This window comes from Heloderma suspectum, chromosome 12 (genome assembly GCF_057233095.1).
Source record: "Heloderma suspectum isolate Gila_16-S chromosome 12, 16-S_ref, whole genome shotgun sequence".
NCBI classification, from domain to species: Eukaryota; Metazoa; Chordata; class Lepidosauria; order Squamata; family Helodermatidae; genus Heloderma; species Heloderma suspectum.
This window is the reverse complement of record NC_139469.1, coordinates 21,319,985-21,347,788: the sequence shown is the minus strand read 5'-3', so window position 1 is coordinate 21,347,788 and position 27,804 is coordinate 21,319,985. Positions and strand designations below refer to the sequence as shown.

The 27,804-nt window shown below is 44.7% G+C and overlaps 2 protein-coding genes across 2 annotated transcripts in view; one reads left to right on the top strand and one right to left on the bottom strand.

Moving 5' to 3' along the window:
• IFT140 (intraflagellar transport 140) overlaps positions 1–27,804 on the bottom strand; it is a 148,756-nt gene that overhangs the window by 16,992 nt on the left and 103,960 nt on the right. The window contains exon 19 of the mRNA XM_084818716.1: positions 1,361–1,538. Within this exon, the coding sequence (XP_084674842.1) occupies positions 1,361–1,538 (178 nt within the window). The remainder of the gene's footprint in view (positions 1–1,360; positions 1,539–27,804) is intronic.
• Positions 7,365–27,804, top strand: part of TMEM204 (transmembrane protein 204) — a 53,300-nt gene continuing 32,860 nt past the window's right edge. Inside the window, exon 1 of the mRNA XM_084818725.1 lies at positions 7,365–8,558. Coding sequence (XP_084674851.1) covers positions 8,279–8,558 — 280 coding nt within the window. The 5' untranslated portion in view covers positions 7,365–8,278. The remainder of the gene's footprint in view (positions 8,559–27,804) is intronic.

The window sequence follows — 27,804 nt, the reverse complement described above, 5'->3', positions numbered from 1 at the left end:
GGGGTTCTCTTCCAAAAGCAAATTAACATCTTTCTGCAATACGGTGCACTTTTGGTCTTAAACTAACCAGAGATGGCCAAATTGTTCTGAGCATTGGCTCATTTCCCCTCTCCTTTGCAATCCTCTGCCCAACAAGGTCAAATGTCATCAGGATGAAGCACACACACCCCTGCCCACTTCTGAGATGGGTCTTCTCGCAGAAAGAACGAGGGGGAAACGGCAGCTGTCTAGTGCTTTGTTTCTAATGTAAGAAGTGTCTAATTGCAAGCCTGCTTCCAAGTAATGCCCTGGACCCTAATTTCAGGGATGCAGGAGTTTGATAGGGTGAGCCAAGGGCACTCTGCACATGCTCAGAAGAAATCTCCCTTTTTCATCAGTCCTTCATATATGCCAAATTAAGCCCTGACATTAACAGCAAGGGTTGGTGGTGAAGCCCAGCACAGCGCGGGCTCAAATTAAGGTTTCAAAAGAAATGACTCCTTCACCAATACATAGTTAATTTATGTAATTCATTGCCATAGGCTGTACTGACAGCCACTGGCTTAGACGGCTTTAGAGGAGGATTAGACAAATTCACAGAGGAAGATAGGTCTACTGATGGCTATTAGCCATGACAGCAAAATAGAACCTCCCTGCTCAGAGACAGTGTACCTCTGAGAGCCAGTTGCTGGAGGACAAACAGTGGGGGAGTGGTATTGCCTTCAGATCCTAGTTGTGGGTGTCCTGGAAGCATCTCCTAAAAGCTGACCACTGTGGGTGTTGGCCCAGATGGACCTTTGGTCTGGTTCTTCTTATTTTTGTATCTTAAGCATAATCACAAGCTTCATGTATCTTAAGCTTCATGTATCAGAACATAAGAAGAGCCCTGATGCTGGATCAGACCAAGGGTCCATCTAGCCCAACTTTCTGTTCACACAGTGGCCAACCAGCTGCCCACGGGAAACCTACAAGCAGAACATGAGTGCAACAGCACCCTCCCACCCATGTTCCCCAGCAACTGGTGTACATAGGCTTACTGCCCCTGATACTCGAGGTGTCTTAAGCTTCATTTTGTAACTTAAGCTTCCACAGATGCCATATAAATGATATTTCACAACAGAGGATATTTCCCAGGGCCATTAAAGCCATCACATAGCCCCTGTTGCTCCCTTTCCCCTGCTTGCCCTCCAGTTCCAAGGGCTAGGGTGACCACAACCAGAGGAAGCATCTTTAAGCCTCTGTCGTATTTGCAAAGTCCAAAACAGTTTCTTCTGTTAAAGAATATCTCTTGAACAAAGTGTGAGAAGCCTTGTTCTAAGCTTTTCAAATGACTTAATATGAAGTGGAAGAGGGCTGGTCTGAGAAGAGACATCCTACCTACCAGCATGCCCAGCTGGATTGCCAACATGGCGACCCGGGCCTCCTGTTCCGGCTCTTGCTCAGCCTCCCGTAACGCCTTGGCTCCTCGAGCATGACCCATGTTCCCCAGGCAAACTCTGGCGACATCCAGCCTTTGCGTTTTCACACACATGCGGGCCATGTTCTCCCAGACGGCTTCACTGCAGGAAACAAAAAGAGTATGGCTGTGATATGGGGAGAGTTGTCTTTTGCTTAGGATGAACCCATCCTAGGGATCCTACACAATGTGTCAGTGATGGGACTGCATGGTCTCCTCCTGCCTTAGCATTATTCTGGTGTTTTCTAGGATATGGTGAGACACCAGTTTATGACACATAGAAAGACCAGTTCACACAAGGATGTTGAACCTCTTTCAGCCAAAATACAAAAAATACCAGCATATTTTAGCTTAAAGCTCATTATCAGTAATTAGGCCTTAGGAGAGGCATTTCAACCTTTTAAAATGGGGGCGAGATTGCGCAAAAGCTGGGGAACTACCAAATGATCAGAGGTCAAGGGAAAGGGGGTGAGCCAGAGGGAGGGGGCATGGCCATCTGAGGAAACCCAGAGATGGACTGGGACCCCAGGAAGGCCACATTTGCCCCCCGCCCCTTGGCCTTAGGTTCCACACTCCTGCTTTAACAGAACCCATTCCCTCCAGTCAACTCGGGATGTTATTGTCAATGCAACCACTGTGTAAAATATGGTTGTGGGAACTGACTCTTAAGCTGCAGCTGCTTAGCTGGTGGGAAGAACTCCATTTCACTGCCTTTTGAAAGGCTCCGCGTGGATTCAAATGACTGCTTTTCCCACAACGTGATATATCTCTAAATTCACCTTGTACTGGAGATACACAAAGCATTAAATGGCCTTGGGAAGGATCGTGGCTCAGTGGCAGAATACCTGCTTTGCATGCAGAAGGCCCAGGTTCAATCCTGGGCATCTCCAGTTCTCCCACCAGCCTTTCGAACCGCAGCCTGCTGCCAGGCTACCATCAAGATACACAACGAAATGTCCAAGAGGCTAACAAGGCATTCCTATGCAAGTTCATTCAGAGGAAAGTCCCACCAACTTCAATAGGATTTACTCTCTAGTAAATGTACTTAAGTTTGTACTAGGTTTAAGTTAAATGTACTAGGAGGAGGGCTTTTCCTGTTGTGGCACCCTGGCTGTGGAATGAGCTCCCTCGTAAGGTTCGCCAGGCACCTACATTGTATTCCTTTCTGCACCAGGTGAAGACCTTTTTATTTTCCCAGGCATTTTAGCTTTCTAGACTTTTAGCTTTGCTGTTTTAAATCTGTATTTCAAATTCCTGCACTGCTGCTAGGTTTTATTGTGGTTGTTATATTGTGGTTTTAATGTTCTATATATTTTATATTGTTTTATTGCATGCATTTGATTTTAATTTTTGTGAACCGCCCTGAGAGCTTTGGCTATTGAGCGGTATAGAAATGGAATGGAAGGAATGGAATGAATGAATGAATAAATATAAAAATAAATATAAAAAATAAAATTAAAATAAAATTAAAAAGTTTGCAATCTAAAGGAGTGCAGTGGAAAGACATTGGACAGGAGGTGCAAAACATATTGAGTTGGATCCAGACTTTGTCATGCTTACAGCTGACCCACTGAAATCAATGAGACAACTTAATCTTGACTAACTTTAGCTTCATTGATTTCAATGGGTCCACCCTAAGCACAACAAAGACAGGATCCAACCATAGCCTCTTTTGGCCTTGAATGAAGTCTCATGGTATGCCTGTCCTGAAGACTGCTGCTTTTGTCATCACGGTCTATCAAAGGCTGCTTCTTTCCCCACTGAATATGAAGCTATGTCCCAGCAGCAAAGAAGTCAAGTAACAACCATCCCAGCCCCCACACCAGACTCCAAGAATTTCCTGAGTTTATCTTGGAAACACTACCTCACATCTGTAGTTCATCAGCTAGAGCTAGCAGTCCTAATGAAGACCAGATGCAGTAGGGGAGAGGTGATGGATCACAATCTTTCTTCCCTCATTTAAAGGGGCACACACCTAGCCACTGCTACATCTCATGATCTCCCAGCCTCAGTTTCACATCTGTAAAATGGGAAGACATGTTGGCCCCCTTCATAGAGTAACACTCAATACATTAAAGCTATTAGACGAATGATGGAGGCAATTTGATCGTTTTAGATTCCGCTGATGTCTTGTCACTAGCCTTTCCCCTTATCTATATTTCACCCATTCAGATCAAAAGCATGGAACGCCACTTAGAAGTGTAGGAGACCTTGGAACTTGTCCACAAAATGTCTCTCTGATTAAATAGGTTCATGGAATCACAATTATTATGCATCATTTATATGTCTTGGAAACTAACAGGGCCAACAACGCAGGAAACACCCATCTGCTGATAAGTGGAACAACAGCTGCCATTTAACAGCAAGTTGGGTTATTGGTTTGAGTAACCACTGATAAACACCCCGAGATCTTAATGATATAGGGCAGGATAGTAATGTTTTAATAAACAAACGAACACGGGTTCCCCCTGTGCTGGGCACACTCACTGGGCTGACCTTGTCTGGGTGATGGCTGCATGCACAAACATGCCCCAGGTAAGCCACAGCATCCGGAAAGGCCTGATTATTACTAATTTCACCTAAATGTGCAGAGCGCTAAAGCCTAACAGTACAAACTACTTGGTCCCCCACCCCACCTGTTTCCCTCCACAGGAGGAGACAGGAACTAGAGAAGGAAAAGTCCCATCCTGTCAGGTCCCCAGCAGGATGGGAGCCACACTGAAGAATGGTGCAACTGAAATGGACCTCAAGGTTTCCTGAGTAAAAAAAGAAAAACCATGCTGGGGGCCAGGAAGTGGGCAAAGAACTATTCCCATCTGACTCATAGCAGGCAGAAGTAGAAGCAGGATGGTGCTCAAGTCCCCAACAGGACCTTACTCTCTGGGTCTGTTTGGTTTGCTTGGAGCACATGAATGACAGTCGGAAATTAAATGTGGCAGCTGCTGTAGAGCCACTGGTGCAAATATCATCGGTTTAGTCCTATGGGACTCTGGTCTCTAACAGCTTAATGGAGGGAAGTTGCTAAATAACACACACGATAATAGAGAATTAAGGGTGATTGTACATACTGAAAGGCCAGGTCTTATAATATGTTTATTTGCTGTTCAGCCTTGTATGGTTGAGTGCCATGGGATCACAGCAAAGCAGACAGCTGCAGACTAGGGCAGATTTACATTACAAACTTATTTTACGCCAGTTTAGCTGTCATGACCCCCTGCAAAGAATCCTGGGAACTGTAGTTTGGTGAGGGTGCTGAGAATTCTCTATTGGAAAACATCTGATTGCCCAGGATTTCCTGGCAAGAAGAATGACAGTCAAGCCAGTTCAATTCTGTGGTGTAGACTTCACCCCTTTTCAAGGCTACTCCACTGCCTACGTGCTTCTTCTGTGTGGCTTTTATAAAGGAAATGGATGGGGATAAGCAGGTGTCATTTCCTAAGGGAAACTGAGAACATCTACAGCTTAAAAAATGATTGCCACATGTGTTTGGATTTACTGTGACTGACAACCAACAAAAAAAAAATGTAAGACTGAAATAAAGACATTGAATAGTTGGAAGCCATAAATACACAACTCAGGTTGATTTTCAGAGGCAGTCACCTGCTATATGCTTATTTTAACTTTTATTTTGTGTTACCAGTGCATTAAGTACTGCGTATAGACCAGATGTGACAAAGAATGAGGGAAACTAGTTGCATCTCGATTTATTTATTACTCTAATTGCTCAGTTTTTACTGGCTGTTTCTAGATGCTTCTGTTCCTGTTTTGCTTTTTGGATGTTTCTGCTTCCATCCTTTTTATTGCTGCTGTCTGTTGTTATAACCATTTTACTGGGCTACACGGAAGGAGCCTCCTCGAAGACTGTTGTACAATCGGGCATACCCTGGTAATGGTGCATTGTGCTGGCTAATCCTTCTACCATCTGATCGAACCACAGCTCGGTGGTGTGGTGGTGGCTACATTTTGGCAGAGCGGAGTTTGGTCTGGACACGACACAACAACCACCATTTTACTGCTGTTTTATTGTAGTTTTATTGTTGGGCTTTGATTGGATGGTTTAAAATTTTGGTCGTCAGCTGCCTTAAAAAAATCGATGCTGAAAAGTGGGGCAGCGGAACAATGGCAGGCACTCTTGGAGGATACTGATTATCTAGACCCATTTCAATCTGGGCTTCATCCTGGTTATGGGACTGAATCAACCTTGGTCACCCTGATGACCTTTACTGAGAGAGGGACAGGGGGAGTGCAACCCTGTTAATCCTGCTTGATCTCTCATCGGCTTTTGATACCATTGACCATGGTATCCTCCTGGATTGGTCATTAGGGGATTTGGAGCCAAGTGCCATCAGTATGCTGATTACACACAGCAATATCTCCCTGTGACATTTGAATCAGGAGAGGTTGTGCAAGTCCTGAACCAGTGCCTGAACTCAGAAATGGGCTGGATGAGGGCCAATAAACTGAAACTGAATCCTGACAAGATGGAAGCCCTGTGGGTAAGTGGTTCCTGAGTCAGGGAGATCGGCTCATTCTAGATGGGGTTGCACTCCCTCTGAAAGATCAGGTCTATAGTTTGGGGGTACTCCTAGATCCATCACTGTCGCTGGAAGCCCAAGTGGCCATGACAGCTCAGAGTGCCTTTTACCAGCTTTGGCTGGTTTGTCAACTACGGCCTCTCCTGGACAAGGATAGCTTGGCCACAGTGGTACAGGCGCCAGTAACCTCAAGACTGGATCACTGCAATGCACTCTCCCCTTAAGGCTGCTCCAGAAGCTGGAGCTCATGCAGAACCCAGCAGCTTGGCTGTTGTCGGGAGCTGCCCCTTTCCACCATGTAATTCCTTTGCTGAGGGAACTGCACTGGCTGCCTATTCTCTACTGGGCCAGGTTTAAAGTTTTAGTACTAGTGCACAAAGCCCTAAACAACTTGGGACCAGGATACTTGAGAGAGCGCCTTCCCCCTTACCAACCTGCCCGGTCACTGAGGTCCTCGGAGGGCATGTTCCTGGTGGTTCCACATGGACCCATGGCCCGGCTGGAGTCCACCAGAAGAAGAGCCTTCAGTGTGGTGGCCCCCTTTCTTTGGAACTCCCTGCCCCTGGAGGTCAGGCAGGCACCAACACTGTGCTGTTTCTGGTGCCTCCTGAAAACAGCATTGTTCCAGGAGGCATTCCTTAATTGACCAGTCATGGTTTCTATTGGTATTCTGTTTTTAAAAGTAGCATAATTTTAATCTGCTGTTTTAATCTTTTTATCCTTTTACTGTTTTATCTCTTGTGTTCACCGCTTCGAAATCTGTTCTAGATATGGAGCAGTACATAAATATTGTATATAAATAAATAAAATAGAAAAAAGTAAACAGGCATTTATTTGCAAGTGAAGATAAGAGTGGCAGTATTAAGAGACTGCATAGAATGGGGAGGGAGTTGCTTGACTATTTTAGGGCTCACTGACATGATCAATTTTTGCCCCACAAATAGAATTATTGTCTCTTGGAGTGTGACCATGAACATGGAGTGTCACTAAGTTTGTTTTGGAAGACTGACACTACAAGAGCAACCTCTGACTAACAAAACTTGCACAAGCAATTCTGATTTTTTTGCCATCAATAAGCAAACATTTTAAAAGCCTTTTTGTTTGCACTGCACTGAATTTAAGACTTTGATTCTTCTTTTCTTGGGAAGAGGCTTGCATATCTCTGGTCCCTGAAAAGCCCTGCTTTTCCCAGTTGGGTATGACGTTGGGCTCCAGCCTCAGCAGTTAAATCTGACATTTGTCCTCACCAAAGATACCTCAAGAGGCTCTTTTGTGCAATACCTGTGTAACTAATCCTGCTAATACAACATCACTGAACTGATTACATTTTTCTGGGAAGCAGAGGAGGGAGGGAGGAGGATACTGGAATGAGGTGGGAGGACTGGGGGTGGGGTGGGGGTGGTGGGGGGGAGAGAGAGAGAGTCTGGGACTTTAGAAGTCTCCCTTAGTCTTTTCCTTTCAGGAAACACATCCTGTTCACATCTGACTGCTGTGGCAGTGGCTCTGTTTGTTGCAGTCGGCTACGCCCTGAGGCTCACCAAAAACAGCCACAAAAACAACCATTTCCTCTCCATTGAGAGATAGGAGGGAAAAACTTCCTTGCCGCAGAGATTCTGCTTTCCTGCTTCTGCCGCTCACGGCTCTGGCATCTGTAGAAGAACAGGAGCAGCGGAGCAGATTTCCTTGGAATACACCAGCCTTCCCAGGCTCCTTGGGGATAAGTGTGCATTTTTCCTCAGAATTTGCTTTGGCACCGAGAATAAAATTCTACGGAGTCTGTGGGATGTTCTGAATTTGGGCGGCTGCAAAACCATCGCAGAGCTCTCACTGCCTAACCCTTATGTGGGTCTCAGTCTCCTCTCACGGCTGTGCTCCGGAAGGTTGAGGTGCCCGGCTGCATTTGCAGGCATTTTAGCCTCAACTATCCAAGAATGCAACATTTCCTACATCAACATTTTGCAACTTTGGTCTGAGAAAGAATGCGCCTCCTTGTCTTCCAGCTCTTCACCAGCTTGGCTCTGCTCAAAGTGCAGGAAGGCGGATAAGGCTCCACTTGGGAAGACCGCATTCTGGAAGCCTCATTTTTGCACTTTTTATATGGATTTCTCCTCTGTGTCTGGTAGTTCTTTGTGTGATCAGAAACACCCTAGGAGTTGACTTTGAGAATGAATGGTGATGTTCTCTAGCCATTCATAACATCGTCCTGCACCCGCCTTCCATCTGCAGTCCTAATTCAATGTACTGCAGCTGACTGGGACTCTTGGATCTTCGACAAAGAGTGGCTGCCAGCAGTGGATGACAGTCAGATATGACTGTCCAGAAACTGGTAGCTACAGCTGTGTTGGTAGCTCTGGTCTCACTTATCCTCAACAACGCCGCTGCCTTTACCCCCAACTGGGTGTACCAGACCTTGGAGGATGGGCGTAAACGCAGTGTGGGGCTATGGAAGATGTGCTGGCTGGCAGAGAAGGGAAGAGGAGGTGCGGGCACAGGTGCCAGGCACGGGCAAGGGGCGGAGCGTGAATGTGAATCCTTGGGCTGGGGTTCAGAGCCAGCTGGGTTCCAGGAATCTCGTAGCACTGTCAAACGTAAGTCTTGCTTCTCATTGTCACTGTCTATCTAGTGTTACATAGAGAGCACCACTGACATGTTGGCACTCGACACATGGTGAACCCCGGTTCTGACATACCAGCCATACCATGGCTCAACCTGAAAAGGGCTGAGCACCAGAGGTGCTGTGGATTCTTGGTGTCTCTTGGGGTTGAAACCCAACTAAGCAAGAAAGAGATTAGGGAAAGAATTAAAAGCAGGTTTGGGTGGGAAAAATTGCATACCTGGGCTGCAGTGGGAGGGGAGAGGTGCAAATTGGGAGCTTTGAAAGGCAGCATGAAAGCCAAGCTCAAGCCTGGACAGATTCGGAGCCCTGGTGAGCAGGTACAACTCTCGTTTGACCAAGCTATCTTCTATGTCTTTGCTGCGAACTGTTTCTTCTAGGCTGAGTTAAAAACCAACGAATAGCATAGATAAGATCAAGGAGAACCCCCAAGCGTGCCAGCCCTGAGCTGGAGGTGAGGCACCAGCAGCCTCTTGAACATGACCAAAGGCTTCCTGTCCATCTGTGCGGTACGTATTCTCCCCTGTGGGGGAAAGTGCACCCGAATGGGGCAATTTTAGTGGAAAAACTGACAGAGGGGAAATGTTTAAGGAGTTCCTCCACCCCATCCCATTTGCAGATCTTCTGCTGCAGACTACAGCCTCCCTTGCACCTTATAAAAAAAAAGTGGAGAAAAACTACACGCGGCTGAGTGTCATGTGTAGTTTGACCCTTCGTTGTGCTGTTTCCAGTACACTAGGTGGCAATACTTCGCAAGGTGTGGAGAGGGATAAGTATGTATTCAGGGAGGAAGCAAGATGATGCGGCCACAAAACAGGCCAATGCAAACAGGAACACAGGAAGCTGCCTTATACGTGGTCAGGCTATCAGGTCGGCCTAGACAGTATTGTCTCTCTTGACTGGGATCAGCTTTCCAGGGTTTCAGGCCATCACCTGCTACCTGAGATCCTTTTAACTGGCAACACCAGGGACTGGACCTGGGAGCTTCTGCATGCAAAGCAGGTGATCTACCACTGACAGTGCTCCCTGGAGAGCCTTTTCCAAATCTAGAAAGAGCATCCTTCCAGGCAGTCACCCACAATGGCATGGAAGAAGAAACTCTCCAACTTGGCTTCCTTATCCAACATAACACTACCAATTTGACCAGATTTCACTCTTGTCAGTTGAGCTCTGATCCAATTCCTGTCTCATACAGTGCCAATATAAGTCAGAATTCATTCCAGAATTAATGTAAAATGCGTGCAAAAGCAGGAAGAGAACAAGCCAGATAAAACTGTCACTGAGCCACTTGTATCACTCAAAGTGTTGGTGAGAAAGTGATGTGGCTGAACACTGCATCCTTCACTGTGCCTAGACACTCAGAGCAGGGCAAATTCAGTGTAGCTGAAGGTATATCCATGAAACTGTGCATACTTAGCACACGCACACACAGGTGCACTGTCTGTCTCTCTGGGTGCTTCCAGATGAGGGTTTTATTGTGCAATAGCTTTGCCTCGTTCATAGAATTTTACAGGGGGGCCAAGACGTCATCTTCAATTTGTAATCCCCCTGTGTTTTCCCACCTCTTCTTCTGTCTTTTTTCTTATCAGGAAAAATCTGTTGAGGAGAGAAAGACGGAATAGTTGCACAACGCCTTTTGATAGGTAGTGCGAGCGCCGTTCTTCTGGAAGCACCCTCTCTTTCAAAACTCTGCACCAGAAGAGCCTAAATTCTGCCCCAGGAACAGCTTAATGCCATGATCTGAATAATTTAAACAAATCTGCACGCATTTGCTTCTTGTGCATAATTATTTGTGCTTCTTGTACACAACTTTCCGTGACTCTCCTTTCCAGCCATGGAAAGGGGCAATGAGCCTTCTCTCCCCTTGCTCACTGAAAATCTGTCCCAGGAAGTCTGACCAGGCATTTTTGAGGTTTGACCAGGCATTTCCCACAAATATCTAGCCATAAATGAAAGCTAAGTTTCTTAAGATGCTGAACAATATGCAAAACTAATTGCTTGAGAGATATACTCATGGAATCGCTGAAAACATACAGCCCTGCCATCTGACTTCTGTTTTGTTCATGTCGGTCTTAATGGTTAAGGAGAAATGGATGGGGAAGAGGGATAAGACATGCTTACTGTTTCTTTGTTGACACAGCTTGCGTGGGGGGTGGGAAGGTGGCAGAGAGGAAATGCAAATGGGATGGAAGTCTACCAGCTGCAGAGAATTGCTCTACAGCAGTTATGGGAAATTTTTGGCCTCTAGATATTGTTGGACTGCAGCTTCCAAAATCCCTCACCATTGGCAATGCTAGCTGTAGCTGATGGGAGTAGCAGTCCAACAACTTCTGGAGGGGGGGCATATGTTTTTCACCCTTGTTCTATAGGGTTACCGCTCTCCCCTCCTCTGAAGAGTTGCTGCCCCAACATCTCAACCAGTTTGTGGCAAAGTAGATACTGTCACAACTCCTGGCTGATTTTCACAACAACTTTTCCTGTAGCTGACTACAGTTTATTTGTCTTGGCCCAGATGATACCTTAGCACAAAGTGAAGGGGTTGTGTGAGAGGCTTATGAAGGAACACTCCCATAAACCCTTCATCAGGGGCCAGTCATAAAGCAATCAGCTAAATGCCATCAGCTTAGTGGTCCACAGTCTATGTCAGGGGTGGACAACATTGCCCCTGGGCTATCTTGTGCTACTCATGGTGTCTTGTTTGAAGTTTCCATTTTTAAAGAAAAGAAAACGTTTAACTCTCATCATGGTGACAGATGGAAATCTGAATATATCACTGTAACTTTTTTTTAGATGTGGTCTTCAGGGCTGAACAAAGCTGTTCTACCCTGATCTAGGTCTTCCTTCAGAAAAAATTGCAGATGAGCTGCAGCTGCTTAAAGCTATGCTCTAACTCCTGAAGTTTAAGTCAAGAATTGCTACTATTTTCTGAGGAGCATCTGCACCTTTGCCATGTAATATATCTACAAATAGACAGACCAACCAACCACAATCCTGAGAAATAACCAGAGAAAATTGTTCCTCTCACAATAACTGAGCAGAGAAACTGAGTCATGAAAATGCTTAGGAGGAAGAGTTGTTGGCTCATGCACTTACATTGAACAGGGGAGAGAATGCTTTTAAGAACGGGTGTTCAACCTCAGGCCTGTGGGCCAAATGTGGCCCACCTGGGGGTACTAATCTGGCCCACTGGGATCCTCCAGACAGCCATGCTCCCTTCTACTGGCCCCACCTCTTTTCCCCACCCCTCGATTGTTTGGTGGTTCCTCAACTTTTGTGCATTTTTTTTCTCATTCTACAAGATTGAAATGCCTCTCCTTAAGGCTGAGTTACTGACAGACAGAGCTTGAAGCTACAACATGCTGGTATTTTGGTCCTGCCCCTTTTGACATCAGCCCTGTGGGAATGTGGCCCCCGAGTGCTTCTCTGAAATTTAGTCCTTGGTCTTAAAAAGGTTTAACATGCAAGATTTTAAGAATATAAAGGGTGGCATGCTGGACCAGACCAAGTGCCTATCTAACAGAGCATCCCATTTCCCACAGTGGCCAATTAGAGGCTTTTGAGAAGCCCACAACCAGGTCATGAAGGCAATAGCCCTCTCCAACTGTCACTGCCCACCATCTTCATATTCAGTGGCATATTGCCCTTAGAACCTGAGGTTACTTTTAGCTAGCAGGGATAACAGCTATCAATAGACCTCTCCCCCATGAATTTGTCTGATCTCCTTTAAAAGCCATCTAAGCTCATATCCATAACCACATCTTCCAACAGAGAATTCCATACATTAAGGAGTGTGCAGAGGAAGCTTCTTTTGTCTGTCCTGAATTTACAGCCAAGCAATTTTATTGGCTAACCCCGAGCTTTAGCATTATGGGAGAGGAAGAAAAATGTCTCTTTCTCTCTCCAAACTCTCCACAGCATACATAATTGTGTAAACCTCCAACTCCACGGAGGAGAGGTCATCCCATCTGGGTGATCTTCTTTCTAGGGTAAATAGCCCCAAATGCTTCAGCCTTTTCTCTTTTTGACTGCCTCCTTAATTTGATAAAATGTCATTTACTGCATCAGCTATTAGTCTTGAACAGCCGCTCTGTAACAACTAAGCCAGGCCTGCTGCTCTGATATGGCAGGAAGTGGGAGGAAGGATCATGAGGGACGTTTTTTCCCCTCTGGAAACCAGGACAGTGCGGTGCAAGAGGATCTGGCACTGACATCACCCCAGGACCCTTGCAAAACTCATGCATCACAAAGCAGATGCTGCACAACAAACCCATATGAGGCAGTGCAGATAGCATGGGGCTGATAAGCTTTGGCACACAGTCAGTGTTCAACAGACTTGCACACTGATACAGAAGCACGTGTGACCTAATATACCATAATTTACATAATGTAAAGAAACGGGACAACTTTTAGTCTGATCTGTGTTTATTTTGTGCCAGTGAAAATAAAATCTCTGCAACAAGGTAGATGAATTCTGCAGACCCAAATAAAATGCACCCCAAATTAATCTGTGTTGAACATTGCCTTGAGTGCCACTGTGGCAGAGAGTGACTAAGACGTTTCTAATAGAACGGCACCACTACTAGTAAGAATGGGCCATGGGCCCATTAGTATGTAAGTAATTAGTAATGGGCCAAATTAGTATGTAAGTAATTCTCAAACATTTTTTTTCTTTGTGGACCTGACAGTGGCTGCAGGTGGACCACGTAATAACTTTTTGTTGCTGCTCTGCAACCCAAAGCACATACATAACGCAGATGCAGGGTCAAGTACAGATATTCTCAACTGTTCTGCACCCTTTCAAGCAGATCACTGAAATGGAACTCAAAGACCATCATGGGTCCATGATCCATAGAATCATAGAATAGTAGGGTTGGAAGGGGCCTACAAGGCCATCAAGTCCAACCCCCTATTCAATGCAGGAATCCAAGTCAGAGCATCCCAGATGGCTGTCCAGCCTTGGCTTGAAGGCCGCCAGTGTGGGAGAGCCCCCCCCCCCGGGAATTGGTTCCGTTGTCGTATTGCTCTAACAGTCAGGAAGTTTTTCCTGATGTTCAGCCGGAATCTGGTTTCCTGTAACTTGAGCCCATTATTCTGTGTCCTGCACTCTGGGATGATCGAGAAGAGATCCCAGCCTTCCTCTCTGTGGCAACCTTTCAAGTACTTGAAGAGTGCTATCCTATCTCCCCTCAGTCTTCTCTTCTCAAGGCTAAACATGCCCAGTTCTTTCAGTCTCTCTTCATAGGGCTTTGTTTCCAGTCTCCTGATCATCTTTGTTGCCCTCCTCTGAACCCTCTCCAGTTTGTCTGCATCCTTCTTAAAGCGTGGCGCCAAGAACTGGACACAGAATTCAAGATGAGGCCTAACCAGGGCTGAGTAGAGGGGAACAAGTACTTCACATGATTTGGAAGCTATGCTTCTATTAATGCAGCCCAAAATAGCATTGGCCTTTTTTGCAGCCACATCACGTTGTTGGCTCATATTCAGCTTGTGATCGACAACAATTCCAAGATCCTTCTTGCTTGTAGTATTGCTGAGCCACGTATCCCCCATCTTGTACCTGTGCATTTGGTTTCTTTTTCCTAGGTGCAGAACTTGGCATTGATCCCTATTAAATGTCATTCTGTTGTTTTCTGCCCAGTGCTCCAGTCTATCCAGATCACTTTGAATTTTGTTTCTGTCTTCCAAAGTATTAGCTATCCCGCCCAATTTGGTGTCATCTGCAAATCTGATCAACATTCCCTGCGCCTCCTCCTCCAAGTCATTAATAAAAATGTTGAAGAGCACTGGGCCCAGGACTGAGCCCTGCGGTACCCCACTCGTTACCTCTCCCCAGTTTGAGAAGGTCCCATTGATAAGCACTCTTTGAGTCCAATTCTGTAGCCAACTGTGGATCCACCTGATCGTTGTTTCATCTAGCCCACTTTGAGCTAGTTTGCTCATCAGGATACCATGGGGCACTTTGCCGAAAGCTTTGCTGAAGTCAAGGTATATGATGTCTACAGCATTCCCACAGTCTACAAGGGAGGTTACTTGTTCAAAAAATGAGATCAGATTTGTCTGGCAGGACTTGTTTTTGACAAATCCATGTTGGCTTCAAGTAATCACGGCATTGTTTTCAAGGTGCTTCCAGATGGATTGCTTTATCAACTGCTCCAGAATTTTCCCAGGGATTGATGTCAGACTGACTGGTCTGTAGTTCCCAGGTTCCTCCTTTTTACCCTTTTTGAAGATAGGGACAACATTAGCCCTCCGCCAGTCATCTGGCACTTCCCCCGTCCTCCATGATTTCTCAAAGAGAATAGACAGCAGTTCTGAGAGTTCTTCTGCCAGTTCCTTTATTAGTCTGAGAATCTCTGTGATAAGGCCAATTGAACTGATCTGCATACAGTTGCTTATTTTTCTTAAAAGCGTTCCTCTTTTAGCTCAAGGTGAGGACACTCTCCCCCACCCCTCTTCCCCTCTGATCATCAGAAGCCTTTTTCAGCCTCCTTGGCTTGTAAGGTCTTGTGAGGTTTTGCCCACATGTTTCTAAGTTCACCTCCACAGTCATATTCTTTTAAAAAGACAGCTGATGAAGAATTCCTTGCCAGACACCAAATCTACACACATGTGGTGTGACCATAACTGTGTGGAATATACACAGCAACAGAGAAAAGCCTGGTCTATATATGCAGCAGAGTAAGCTGGCAGAATGCTTAGCAGATCTAAAATACTTCAGAGAGCAGAGAGGGGATCACATTTTTGGATGCTCTTCTTCATTAAAACCTCCCTGGTAACGGAAAAACCTCCTTCATTAAAACCTCCCTGGTAACAGAAAAACCTCCTTCATTAAAACCTCCCTGGTAACGGAAAAACCTCCTTCATTAAAAACTTCCCTGGTAATGGAAAACCAGAACATCAGGCAAAGGCTGAACCTTCTCTTCCCATGTGTTTTGAGACAGAGGACTCCTAGTGCTTTGGCAAGCTGGTGCCCTTTAGATCTATTGGACTGAATTTCCACAATTCCCAGCCTAGAGGACTGTCTTTTCCTCAACTGGTGTTTTGTGTACAGAAAAAAGACAGCAGAAGTGGTGGGAAAAGATGGGAGGGTTACAAGTTGAAGATGGCATTGTCTAGTCCCACCGTAACATTCAGTGAATGAGGCAAGGTGGTTGCATGATAAAAGCACCCTTGAGGTTTTCTATATGAAGAGAGCTTTTTGTCTGGTCTTTAATGTCGAGGAGCATTCACACATGGTATGCTCCATTTTAGTTGGAAGCAGCACATGTCGTTCTGCTTCAGCATTCTACTATCTCGTTTTGCTGCATGTGTAGACTAGGCATTAGACTGCAGTAGATTATGGAAAGGCTATGAGTGATGACTAAGGAAAGTAACAAACCAAAACTCTGGGGGAGGGTGGGGAGTTAATCATGCTGCAAAAATGAAATGCTTATCCACATTTAGCATGGAATATGGCACAGGTTTGGGCTTAATGAGAATCTCAGTTTCCATTTGTTTTGAAAAAGCACATTTTTATTTCTCAAAGGGGCAAATAATCATTTGGAAAATGTACGTGTACGCTCTACTGAAGGCTCAGCAGACAGCCAGTGTGCTACAGTGGTTAATGTGTTAGATTTGGACTGGGGAACAGTGATGTCGTGGAGCCAGAGCTCAGAGGGTCAAAGTGCCGGGACATTTTGATTGGCAGGGATAATAACGTCATCTGCCGCCGCCCCCTAGTGTTCCCTCTGAAATTAGCTGTGATCTTCACAGTAGCTTTGGAGAAATGGGCTGTCCCAGCAACTCTATATTGTTGCCAGCTATCCCTGTTGTAATGCAAAGTATTTTATGGTAGCCTGGTCTTGAATGGGCAATTGATACCCATTACCTTTACAAAAGAACTGCTCCTGACTGAGATAAAACGTGCCTGAACTGGTTTGCTGATATGGATTAACACAGCTGCCTACATTTTTGGACTCTCCTTGGGGGCATGGCTATGAGGACTGTCATGATGAATGCCTGCAGGTCAAAATCTTCCACTGCACTGTTTCTGGGGAAAGCAGAATTTGAATCCCAACTCATCTATGAAGGTCACTACACAACCTTGGGCAGTCACTGTGGGTGCTTCCGGAGGAGGCGTTCATCATGCCATTGCCTTCCCTCATTCATGGAATCCTACGGAAGAGTCCAGACATGGTTGCCTTCCATTCATAACCTTCCCATGTTTTCCCACCGCTTCTTGTCTTTTTTTTTTTATCACAGAAAGACTATAAAGGAGAAAAAGATTGAATAGAATCTTATAGAAAGACTATAAAGGAGAAAAAGATTGAAAAAAGATTGAACACTAGGAGCCCTCCATCTGGAAGCACACTATCTCTCTGTCTAACCCACCTCACAGGGTTGAGGACAAAAAAGGAGGCAGGGGGAGGGGGGGAAGAATGATGTACATCATTCAAGTTCCTTGGAGGAAGGGCAGGAAACAAACAAACAGAAGCCAAAGCATGTATATCACTATCCAGTTCCTCCTTTATCAAAGATCTCAAATCTGGTTTATGTACCCTACTGTTGCACATTCCCCTGCTTTATCTCCTTCCCTGCATCCATGTCCTTACAAAAATATTCAGAATTTTACAAAAGCCTCCAAATTAAAATCTAAGATAATTATGTAAATAATTTAGTCTGAATCCCACACTATCAAGATCAATATCTGGCACTGTACATTCATTTGGACTGAAGAGAGTATATACAGCAGAAGCCACAGCAATCGCTCACAGATAATTACACAGATAATTTTGATTTTGTTAGCTGGACTGAAAAAGTGCAGACTGTGAAATGCAAGAGGCAGAATGTTTAAAGAAGGAGAAAATGGGAAAACCACAAAAAAAGAAGAGCCTAGTTCTCACCTGTGTTAACCTGTGTCTCAAGTTGCACCACTTAATATTGCAGGGGAGGGGAGGGGCTCATATGAATGAATATTTCTGCAGGAATGGTATCCCTACACATAGAAAACTAACATGTCAGGGAGAAGGTTATGCTCCAAAAAAAAAATCCCTGGCATGCTAATTTTCTATGTATAGGGATTTAAAAAAATGGTATGGAGGAGAGGACCATTGAATCCTGTGAAACCCCACCTGCAGTCTGAATTTGGTACAACACAGACACAGGTTTACAAATTCCAGGGGAATCATGCCTGCGGGTGCTTCTAGACTAAACTATTATCACACCATTGCACTGCCTCATCCACAGAATTTTAGGGGTGGCTGCAGAGTCCAGATGACATCATCTTCCACTTGTGACCCTCCTGGGTTTTTCTACCACTGCTTCCATCTTTTTTCTTACCTCAGAAAATTCATTAAGGAGTAAAAGACAGAACAGCTGCACAATGCCTTTTGGTAGCTCTAAGAGCCTTTTGTCTGGAAGTGACACAAGAGTTTCTCTGTTGCAAAAAAAGCAGGAGAATGACCTGGTAAGCCCTCATGGTTCAGCTTTCACTTCTGCATCAAATCTCCTGTGAAACGAACTACGGATTTTATAAAAGCATGGAGACAGACCTGAAAGATATACACACTTAGCTTCCTTCTTCAGAAAAATTTTCAACATAAATCAAAGGGCCCCAGACTCACTCCTTTAAAAAATACCTGGAACTGAGTTATGGTTAAGATTTACTCACATCAAGAAACTAAAAACTTAGCAGCTCTGGGAAGAAATGTAAAATATGTTCCTGTCTATGTCATATCATACGGCTAGAGTTTGAGAAACAAGCAAACCTTGATTGTTTGAGAGTGCCTGCATGTATGCTGTAATGAGAAATCTCACAGCTTAAAAGGATCTGATAGTTTTAAGACCAATGATTTCAAAGGAACATTCACTCCAATAGATTTTTCAAAGCTGTGAAATGTGGGTCCAAATGTTGGTTCTGAAATGCCAACCCCCATTATTTGTTTTTCTGCAATTTTAGTGCCTTTGGTGGCGTACCACTGAAATATGCCGTATGGGATAGGAATTCTACTTCTCTCATTTGTCTGACTTCCAGTATAAACAAAGTGACGAGTTTCTGTGAACCACAAATAAGAAAACAAGCAGTTCCAAGCCTCCATAACTGCAGAGATGAAAGGATGGACATAGGATGATGATGATGATTTATTGCATTTCTATACCGCCCCATAGCCGAAGCTCTCTGGGCGGTTTACAGAAGTTAAAACACTAAATACAATATAAAAAGTTAAAAAAACATTTACATAAAAGCACCCAAACAATATACACAAGCAACAACGAACACTGAATGGCAATATGTTTTAAAGGTTCAACAAGCGTTAAGCAACTGCAAAGAAGGTGAAGTACCCCAAAGTTACTTCCATCGGGATCATGGCGGGGGAATGAAAGGGTTTTAACAAATCTCCCTGCATGCCATGGTTCCACTTTTGATCAGGGGCCCCATGCCTAGTATGTCCCATAAAAATAAATACATCACACTACTGCAATGAGGCATTTAGCGTCACATGCCATGTGGCCCCACAACCTAGTGTATTATACCTGAATGCCATAACAACAGGAGTTATTATCATCACATTCATATCCTGCCCTTCCTCCAAGGAGGTAATGGTGACACACATTGAGGTTAGCCCATTTTCTGCCCTGTGGAGTGGATTCATCTGTGTAGGTGTATGCCTGGACCAATGGCTTACTGGTTTTGCAGGATTATCCTGGTTCAAGTCCACCATTATATGTGCTAGGCCTCATTGGGTTGGACTTGCATGTCCCAGCCCAGAGAACACAATCCAGATACAGAAATGGGTTTCTGCACACAGATTTGCTGTACCAGGTTGTGCAACTGCCTGTGGGAGAGAAGGGCTCCTTTAACACGTTTCAACACTTTTAAAGTGTTTAACACACACTTAGCCAGTTTAATCTGCACTGACAGACCAGGTTGCTCAGATGCTATTCTGCAACCCATTAACACATGTGTAACCTCATTCCCTACTATGGGGCAACCCATATGCAAGGACGGGCCACTGTGTACATGTGTGCAAGCAGGATCTGTGGAAGTGCAGTCTTGAGCTGTTCTTACGTTTCTCTGGACTGGAACATTATTAAAACACTGCAGCCCATTAGAGGTCCCCAGTGCTGTACAAGTTCTCTGCTCCTGGTTTGAAGGTTTAGCTAAATCTCACTAGAGTTTTTCTTTCTTTAATGAAGCGCTCGGTACTGGAGAAGTTGAATGAGATAAGGGTTTCTTTCTTCAACCGCTCTCATAGCGGTTATTAATGAGCAGTTGCTGCCCAGAGACAATGCTTCTTAGACCCTATTATGATAAGTGCTGTACGCAGACAGGCAGATGGCCCTGCCTATACTTGTGAAGGAATCCTATTCAGGCATCGTATGGTCTAAAAACCCTTAGGGGTACTTGTGGCAATTTCAAAGGCAGATTGGAAACTGAAGGAGGGGTGCGGGAGCACGGGACTTGGAAGATTCTCAGGGATCTTGAAGACACAGGAAAGAGGCGGGTGATGGGAAGCTCATTTCCCAAAGTCAGGCTCGGAGCAACGGAGCCCTTTCCTTATTGTAGCTCTTAGGGTCAAGCATGCCTAGTTGTTGGGAGCGGCCCAATACTGCCAGTGACTACGTGACTTCCACGAGTGCTAAATATAAACACCTGTCTGTCCGCACGGTATGATTTACATAAATACATTTTCCCTATGAAATATGGGGGGTGAGGCCAGAGGCATGGCTCTGTGTGGGAATGAGAAACTGGAACATGTTTACAGAGGCAGCAAACCAGACAATGCCAGGGACCATTAGCCATGTCTCTGATATTTCTCCTTGGAAAACAGCCAGACAAAAACCAGAAGATGCCCAAAATAGAGTTGAGCTATGACAGGCTATACTCTTGAGGTCTGTTCCATCTTGGATGAAGAGCCTTCCAAAGATTACAGTTTGCACTGGTTTAGGTGAGCCCACATTCAAGCACGTCTTCTTGATGTGTCTGTGATTTACCATTGTGTCTAGCAAGCCTGACTACAGGTATTGCCTACAGATTTTGCTACACAATGATGTTATGGCCCGCCAGAGGCCCTTTAACACACATCTAGCCAGTGTCATCTGGATCTGGGAAATGGCAGCATGCCGGTCTGTTCAAAGGGAGGATGATGAGGGGGGATGTTGCAACAACCCCCAGCATGTTCCTTGATCTTCTTCCCAATATGAGAACATGAAAGTAGGGCAACATCTGTACAGACCTGTTTTGTGTGTGTGTGTGTGTGTGTGTGTGTGTAGGGGGATTTGATACATTCATTCAGCAGCCATATCTCCATGTTCATAGGTTCCTTAGCCACGTGACTGGCATATGGGAAAGATAGAATGTGTATGTGATTGTACATTTCCCTTTACGGGCAAAGTGCAGCTGGGTGGTGGGTGGCAATTTAGGCTGAGAAAACAGTGCAAGGAAAAAGGGTTACATTTCCTCCCATGGCGTCATTTGCCCTATCTGATTCAGGAGCCCCACAGCAGCTTTGAACAAAAAACCCCCAACCAGTCTAGTTTAGCCTGCCATGTAAGCTGTACCAGCTGCAGATCTAAAGCAAGAGAGAGATTATCAGTGCAATCCTCTACATGCCCACTCAGACGTAAGCCCCATTGAGTTCAATGGGACTTACCCCCAGGTCAGTGGATGTAGGATTGCAGCATAAGTAATCATAGTCCTTCGGTATTGAAACAAGGAAGTCTGTCACCTAATTAAGCCCCTCCAAATCTCTGCGCTTTGCTTCTAGTAATAATGGTGTCAAGCAAACCTCTTGTACATACCATTTGCAAAAAATTCACACACACCCATGCATGCACACAACACATACTTTTCTCATCTAAGGACCCAGAGCTTGTTCTGTATGGAGTAATTTTGGATCTTTTCCATAAAAAGAGCTAAAAACCACTGCCTTCCTTTGAGAGTGCAAAGCTCCTTGCCAAGTATAGCTTCAGCCAAACATTTCAAGTCAGCTGAAATCTTCATTAGTATGAAACTCTCGTGATGCTTAACTCAGCAATCATTCAATTTCTGCTTTAAAAATATTGGATACATGGTTGATTGCCAGGAGCAGCTACTCACTGGTATAAAAAGGCATTAAAATCCAGCCTGTCGAATTCACATTAGTGAAGCTTAACTGCAGGGGAAAGTCAAGGGACAGAGGCATTGCAATCAGCCAACCTATTAAGAACCATACTATATTGGTGTCAGAAAAACATTTTGCTCAATGAACACATTCTATCCGAAAATGGCAATGGGATATAGCAAAATCCCAATTCTCTCTATCCAAAAGCAACCTGATTGTAAATACTACACAGCTCAATTTTAATGTAATTCCAGCAACTGAAAGATGGAGAAAAAGAGATGCAGATGTAGGTTATTAGATTTCCAAATGAGATCATTTTTTATTTGATTACTCCCAAACCCCACATAATATTGTCTAATTAGACTATCCTGCATTTACACAGCACTAATGTCCCTGGGGATGTTATTTAATAAAACCAAGTAAAGCCTGTGTTCATAAGCATCAAAATCAAATTAAGTGAACCTGGTTTGGTCTACTTTGTGTAATTAAGGAGGAAATGAGAACCTGAACTGGTTTTGGAACTTGGGTGCCAACCATTCCTAATTGATTCTGTTTTGTGACGGGTGTCCTAAATAAACTAAGGCAGCAATCCTATCCGCACTTTCTTGGAAGTAAACCCCATTAAACTAATTGGGATAAAGTAAATATGCACAGGATTGGACTGCCTGAGCATCATTAGATAAGAGCAAGTTTGCTGTACAAGACACAGGTCAGAATGGAACTAGATGTGATGGGAGATGGGAGATGCATGGCTGCCGCACACAACAAGCATTCTGCATCTCCTCATCTGCTGGTAGTTTCTAGGAACACAAAAAAGCATGACATGATGTCCCCTGACTGCGCTTCTCCCCACCCCTGCTCCATTTCATTGGTTTTCAGGTGCAGTGGAAGGAAAACATGCAGCACTGTAGCACCCCGTGATGTGCCTCAATACTGCTAAACGTCTTTGAGAGAAAGATGAAGGGGAGATGCAAGATTGCTGTTTTTTGTGACATCCACAGGTTTTCTGTAACAAATAGTTCTGATCCAAGCCCCACCCCCTCCTAGTGTTAATGTTTCTGGCTGAGTGGCTGCTTGCTGTTTCCTCAAAGGTGTGTTGGGGGAGGTCACTGTTGGGAGATAGTGCTGTGTGTCTGAATGTGATGGCCATTAGAGTTTAAAGTAGGTGACTTTCCCCCAACTAAGAGGAGGGGCAGGTGTGTGTATGCACGTGATGGAACAACTGTTGGAAGCCTGAACAGACAAGAGGCAAAAAGAAAGCTGTGAGCTAGCTGAAGACTTGGAGTTGCAAGGCTTCTCTCTGGGGATTTGATCTGGGGCAGCAGACATGCTGCCTTGTAGAACACCTGCTGCTTGCCTCCACTTATGGTCTGATTCTATATTGGTAAATAAAGCAGACATTACAAAGACATCTCATAAGAACATAAGAAGAGCCAAGCTGGATCAGGCCTAGGGTCCAGCCAAGTCCAGCATTCTGCTTGCACAGTGGCCAACCAGATAACCACAGGAAGCCCACAAGTAGGACATGAGTGCAGGAGCTCCCTCCCACTCATGTGCCCCAGCAACTGGTATATGAAGGCATACTGCCTCTGATACTGGAGGTGGCACATAGCCGTCAGTTCCAGTAGCCAATGACAGCCCCATCCTCTCTCATCCAAAGGAAACCAAATCCTGGATCAGGCTGCTCATGGCCTTTCTCACCACTCAAGGAAGCAGGAAGCAGGCAACACCGCATTGTGCTGGCAGCATGGGCAACACGAAAAGTTATGGGCCAGGAGGCAATGCTCCCTCATGCCAGTGTTGCTCTAGCTTCTGGAGAGGGCAAAGCTGGCTGCATCCTCCCAACATTGGAGCATTCTCCAACATTACCCCAGTGACACAGGAAAGTCCCACACTACAGTTGCTCTCACATCGCTAGCATTACATAAAGGGACCAAAATTAGGAATTTACTCAAAGCAGAGGCAGTCTGTGGCAGAAAGGCAAACAGAAGACTCATTACCCATTTTATGTTGTCTCCTGTAGTGGTAGTTCAGCAGGAAACAAAATAATTACCCCAGCTTGATTCCCTGTACTGTCTGTATTAGCTTGGGCCTGTACCCTATTATCAAGCAATTAGATGGTACCTTCAGTAAAGGCCTCACTGAGAGACCTGTGGTGTCACAGCAAGCTGTGGGCAGAGCTAGGCCACAGAGGGGATTGTATGATATCAGATTTGAAGGTGGAGCCCTGGCCTGGCCCCACAGAAGACCAGTAAAAGTTATGTGAAATGACGTCTTCATCCATGCCACTACTCTTCAGGTTGCCTTCAATTTAGTTTTCTTAAACTAGTCTTTGAAGACCATGCCTTGAGCAATGTTAGGGACAAAATGTTGGAAGTGAAATACACATGTGGATTTCAGAGAGAAGATGGCCAAGCCCTGGAACAATGCCTGGAAGCTTGCCTTACAAGTGTCTCCTTTTAAAAATAAACACATGTATTATCCTTCTGATATTGCATTCTCGTGCTTCTTAAGGCATGGGTGTGACTCCTCAAAGCACAGCTGTGTCTTCTAGAAAGTAAAGTATCTGTTATCCGCTTGCCTTGGCTTCTGTGGGTGTTTGCAGACTGAGGGCTCCTAGAGCTAGCAACCAGAAGGCACTGTGTGGCTGGTCCAGGGCTTTTTCCTTAATGGATTTTCTGTGTTAAGGAAGAACATGGAAGAATTGGTGGGAAAACAGAGGGGGGTTACAAGTAGAAGATGATGATATCTGAATTCTCCGCAAATGTCTGTGAATGAGGCGTCATAAAAGGCAGGGCTAGAAGAACCCAGAATGGCACTGTGATAGTTGCTGAGAATGAGCAATGTTTGTTGGAAATCATGGGCTGGTCCAGAATGATGGCTTAAAAAGCTGATGTGTACCAATGGTTGGAAGCAAAAATGACTGGAAGTGTCCGGTAACTCATTTCTTTGAGTTCTGGTTGTTTCTGCCCAGCAATGGGGGTGACTCCCCACCTTAAGATGACAGTTGCACTCACCTCTGTCTAGCATGCAAATGCACAAATCGACAGTTATGGAAATGTAATTGCCAGGGGTTAAGAGCCAGAAACAGAAGGGCTCTGAGCTCCCTGCAACAACTGCTTCCTATCCTGATTCTATTGCAGCTTCTTCCCCAAGTCTTGTAATGAAATCAATGGGGTGGTGAAATTGACTAGACTGGATCATAAGCAAGGTCTAGTCAATTTCTCTCACAAAGAATTGACCCACAGGAAACTGCTGAGAGGGAAATATAGTCTGGCAGTGCTTTCTGTGTGTGTGTTTTTAAAGAGGTACATGTGTGGATATGCTTCTCCTTTCACATATTTAACAAAAAGAACCTTTGAAAGCACTTACAAAACTGCTCTGGGCATTGTGTACATGGATTATGAGAAGAATCCAGTAGATAAACATACCTTGCATTTATTGCAGAAGTGCTGGTCAAGCTATTTGGAAGTTGGCTTCTGCTACGGCTTGAAGTATTATAGAAATAGTGTCAACGTTATTTATTTAAAATATTTTTATCCCATCTTTTGGTTCAAAGACCGTCAATATGATTTGCAACACAAATTAAACCAATATACAATAGACATTCAATAGTAAAATATAATGTAACGTAACATAAGATACAGAACTCCTCAGAATAAATGAGAGGTATATAATAACAGGAGGAACTTGTGAAAGGTGCAGCAGAGCAAAAATATCTTAACAGCCCATTTAAACTGTAATAATGAAGAGGCTAAAAAGGCCCCTCAGGGGAGGAAATCCCACAACCTGGGTTCTACAGAGAAGACCCCGCCCTGCATCCTAACCAATCAGGCTTCCAAAGACAACAGGATGTGGAGCAAGGCCTCCGATGATGAATAAAGTGGGAAAACTGGTTCATGTAGGAAGTGGTCCTTCAAGTATCCTGGTCCCAAAGTGTCATATACCCAATCTTTATGACCTTTCCCCAAGCAAATGAGGCAGCAATCGTGTCCATAAATGGTCAGGAATTTACCCCCACCAGCACAGCACCTTTTAAAGGAGGCTTACTACACCACAGGCATTTGAGTGAGACAAGGAGAAAAAAATAACTGAAGAAAATGAGGAGCAGCATCCACTACTACACCAACACAAAAAAATCTTCCTAAACAAGAAAGGAAGGAGAAAAAACAGCTAAAGCAGTTGCAACCGAGAATGTCCCAGCTCCTGCTGCTAACATGGTGGTTATAAGACAACTGAGCAGGGAGGTGTTTACCCCATTGTTCAAGCATGTGCAGACACCCAAAGACTCCTCTTTGAGGGGATAGGAATGACCAACAGTTCCCTGACTAGAATTCTAGAACATCTCTAGAGAACATCTCTAGAACAGATGTGTAATCCAAGAGCAATGACAGCTCCACGATATTACTGTCTACCAACCTTATGAAAAGCTGTCTTATGTCCACAATACCAGAGCCAGTTGCATGGAAACCTGGATGAGGAAGTTAGGGGATCTCATATGGGTCTTAAAAGAAAGGCTTTCAAAAATGTTTGAAACAAGGGGGAAACAGGGATTCGCATCAACAACACATCATTGCATATGGGAAACCCATCAACAATTACGTTTTATAAAACAGGAGATAAAGATTAAAAAATTCCCAAACAAGAAGGTAGGCTCCCTCAAATACTTTTGTCAGCAAGACAACACTGAACAATAGATTGAGAAGCTAATGATTACCAGACGTTCCAACCACAATTGTGTAGAGCTTATAAACGCCCCCAGGAAAAAAAAAGAAGACAGGGTTTGCAGTGGTTACAAGGAAGCTATTTGTGGGTTCATGTATATTATAAAGGTTGCAGCAAAGCCAAAAGGAAATAATTGGGCAAAACACCCAGTCCTCAATTCAAGAATATTACATAACCCACAAATGTAGATGGGAAGGAAATATTTCCACGTTTTCAACAGACACGTACTAGGTATGATAACAATTAATGTATCTTTCAAACAATGTATCTTTCAAACACAGGAGATAAAAAGTCTTGATAAAATTCAGGAACTCATCACAATCTTGGTGGTTTTACATTGGCCGAGGTTTCTGAAGTGTGGGTGTCCATTTACTAACTTCAACTTCTTTAATGTCAAGAATTGATAGAGGCAAATGTTTCTAGAATAGCATTCCCAAGGGAAAAAGCTATTACAAACACTGTAGAAAGGTTTAGAAAGGCTTGGCCCCCAAACACCTTTAGAAGTCCTGTCTAGCAGGGATTTCTGGTTCCTTGTATCCAAGATACAGATATAGAGCTACACCAGCTTCTCAGTCACTGAATCAGGGGTGCAGAACCTCTTTCAGCCCAAGAGCTGAATTCCATTCCAGAGAAGCTCTCGGGGGCTGTATTCCAATGGTGGGTGGGGCTGAAGGCAAAAGGGGAGGGGTCCAAAACCAAAAATGCCAGCATATTTTAACTTAAAGCTCTTACTGCTAGTAACTGAATCTTAGGAGAGGCATTTCAACCTTTTAGAATGGAGGAAAGGTCTGCACAAAAGCTGGGAAACTACCCAGTGATTGGTGGTTGAGGGAAAGGGCCTGGGGAAAGAAGCATGGCCTTCTTGGGACTGCCAGAGGGCTGGATTTAGCCCCTGGGCCTGAGCCTCTACACCCTGCCACTAAAGCAAATGCAATTTTGCCTATGAAAAAACAAAAAAACAACAAAAAGAAATCTACTTGCAAATCAGCTTTCCCCAACCTGGGTCCCTCCAGATGTGTTGGATTACAACCTCCACCAACTGCATCCAGCACAGCTAGGTGGGGATAATGGGAGCTACAGTCCAGCACATCTGGAGGGACCCAGGTTGGGGAAGGATGTTATAAATTCCCATTGAAACTGAAGCCCATGCTGGTCCCATCCCTGTCTACAGAGCAGATGACACTGATTCTGGTGACAGCATGGTGGTTGCTGGAGGGATGCCAGACAGGGACTCTCCCACAGCATTATAGTTTCTTCAAACACAGAAAAGATCTCTCACGCTCCTGTTGTGAACACAGGAAGCTGCCTTACTCCAAGTATGTGTCTATCTAGCCCAGTGTATCATCTACTCCAACAGAATGGGAAAGACTAGAGATCTCTTCAAGAAAATTGGAGATCTCAAGGGAACGTTTT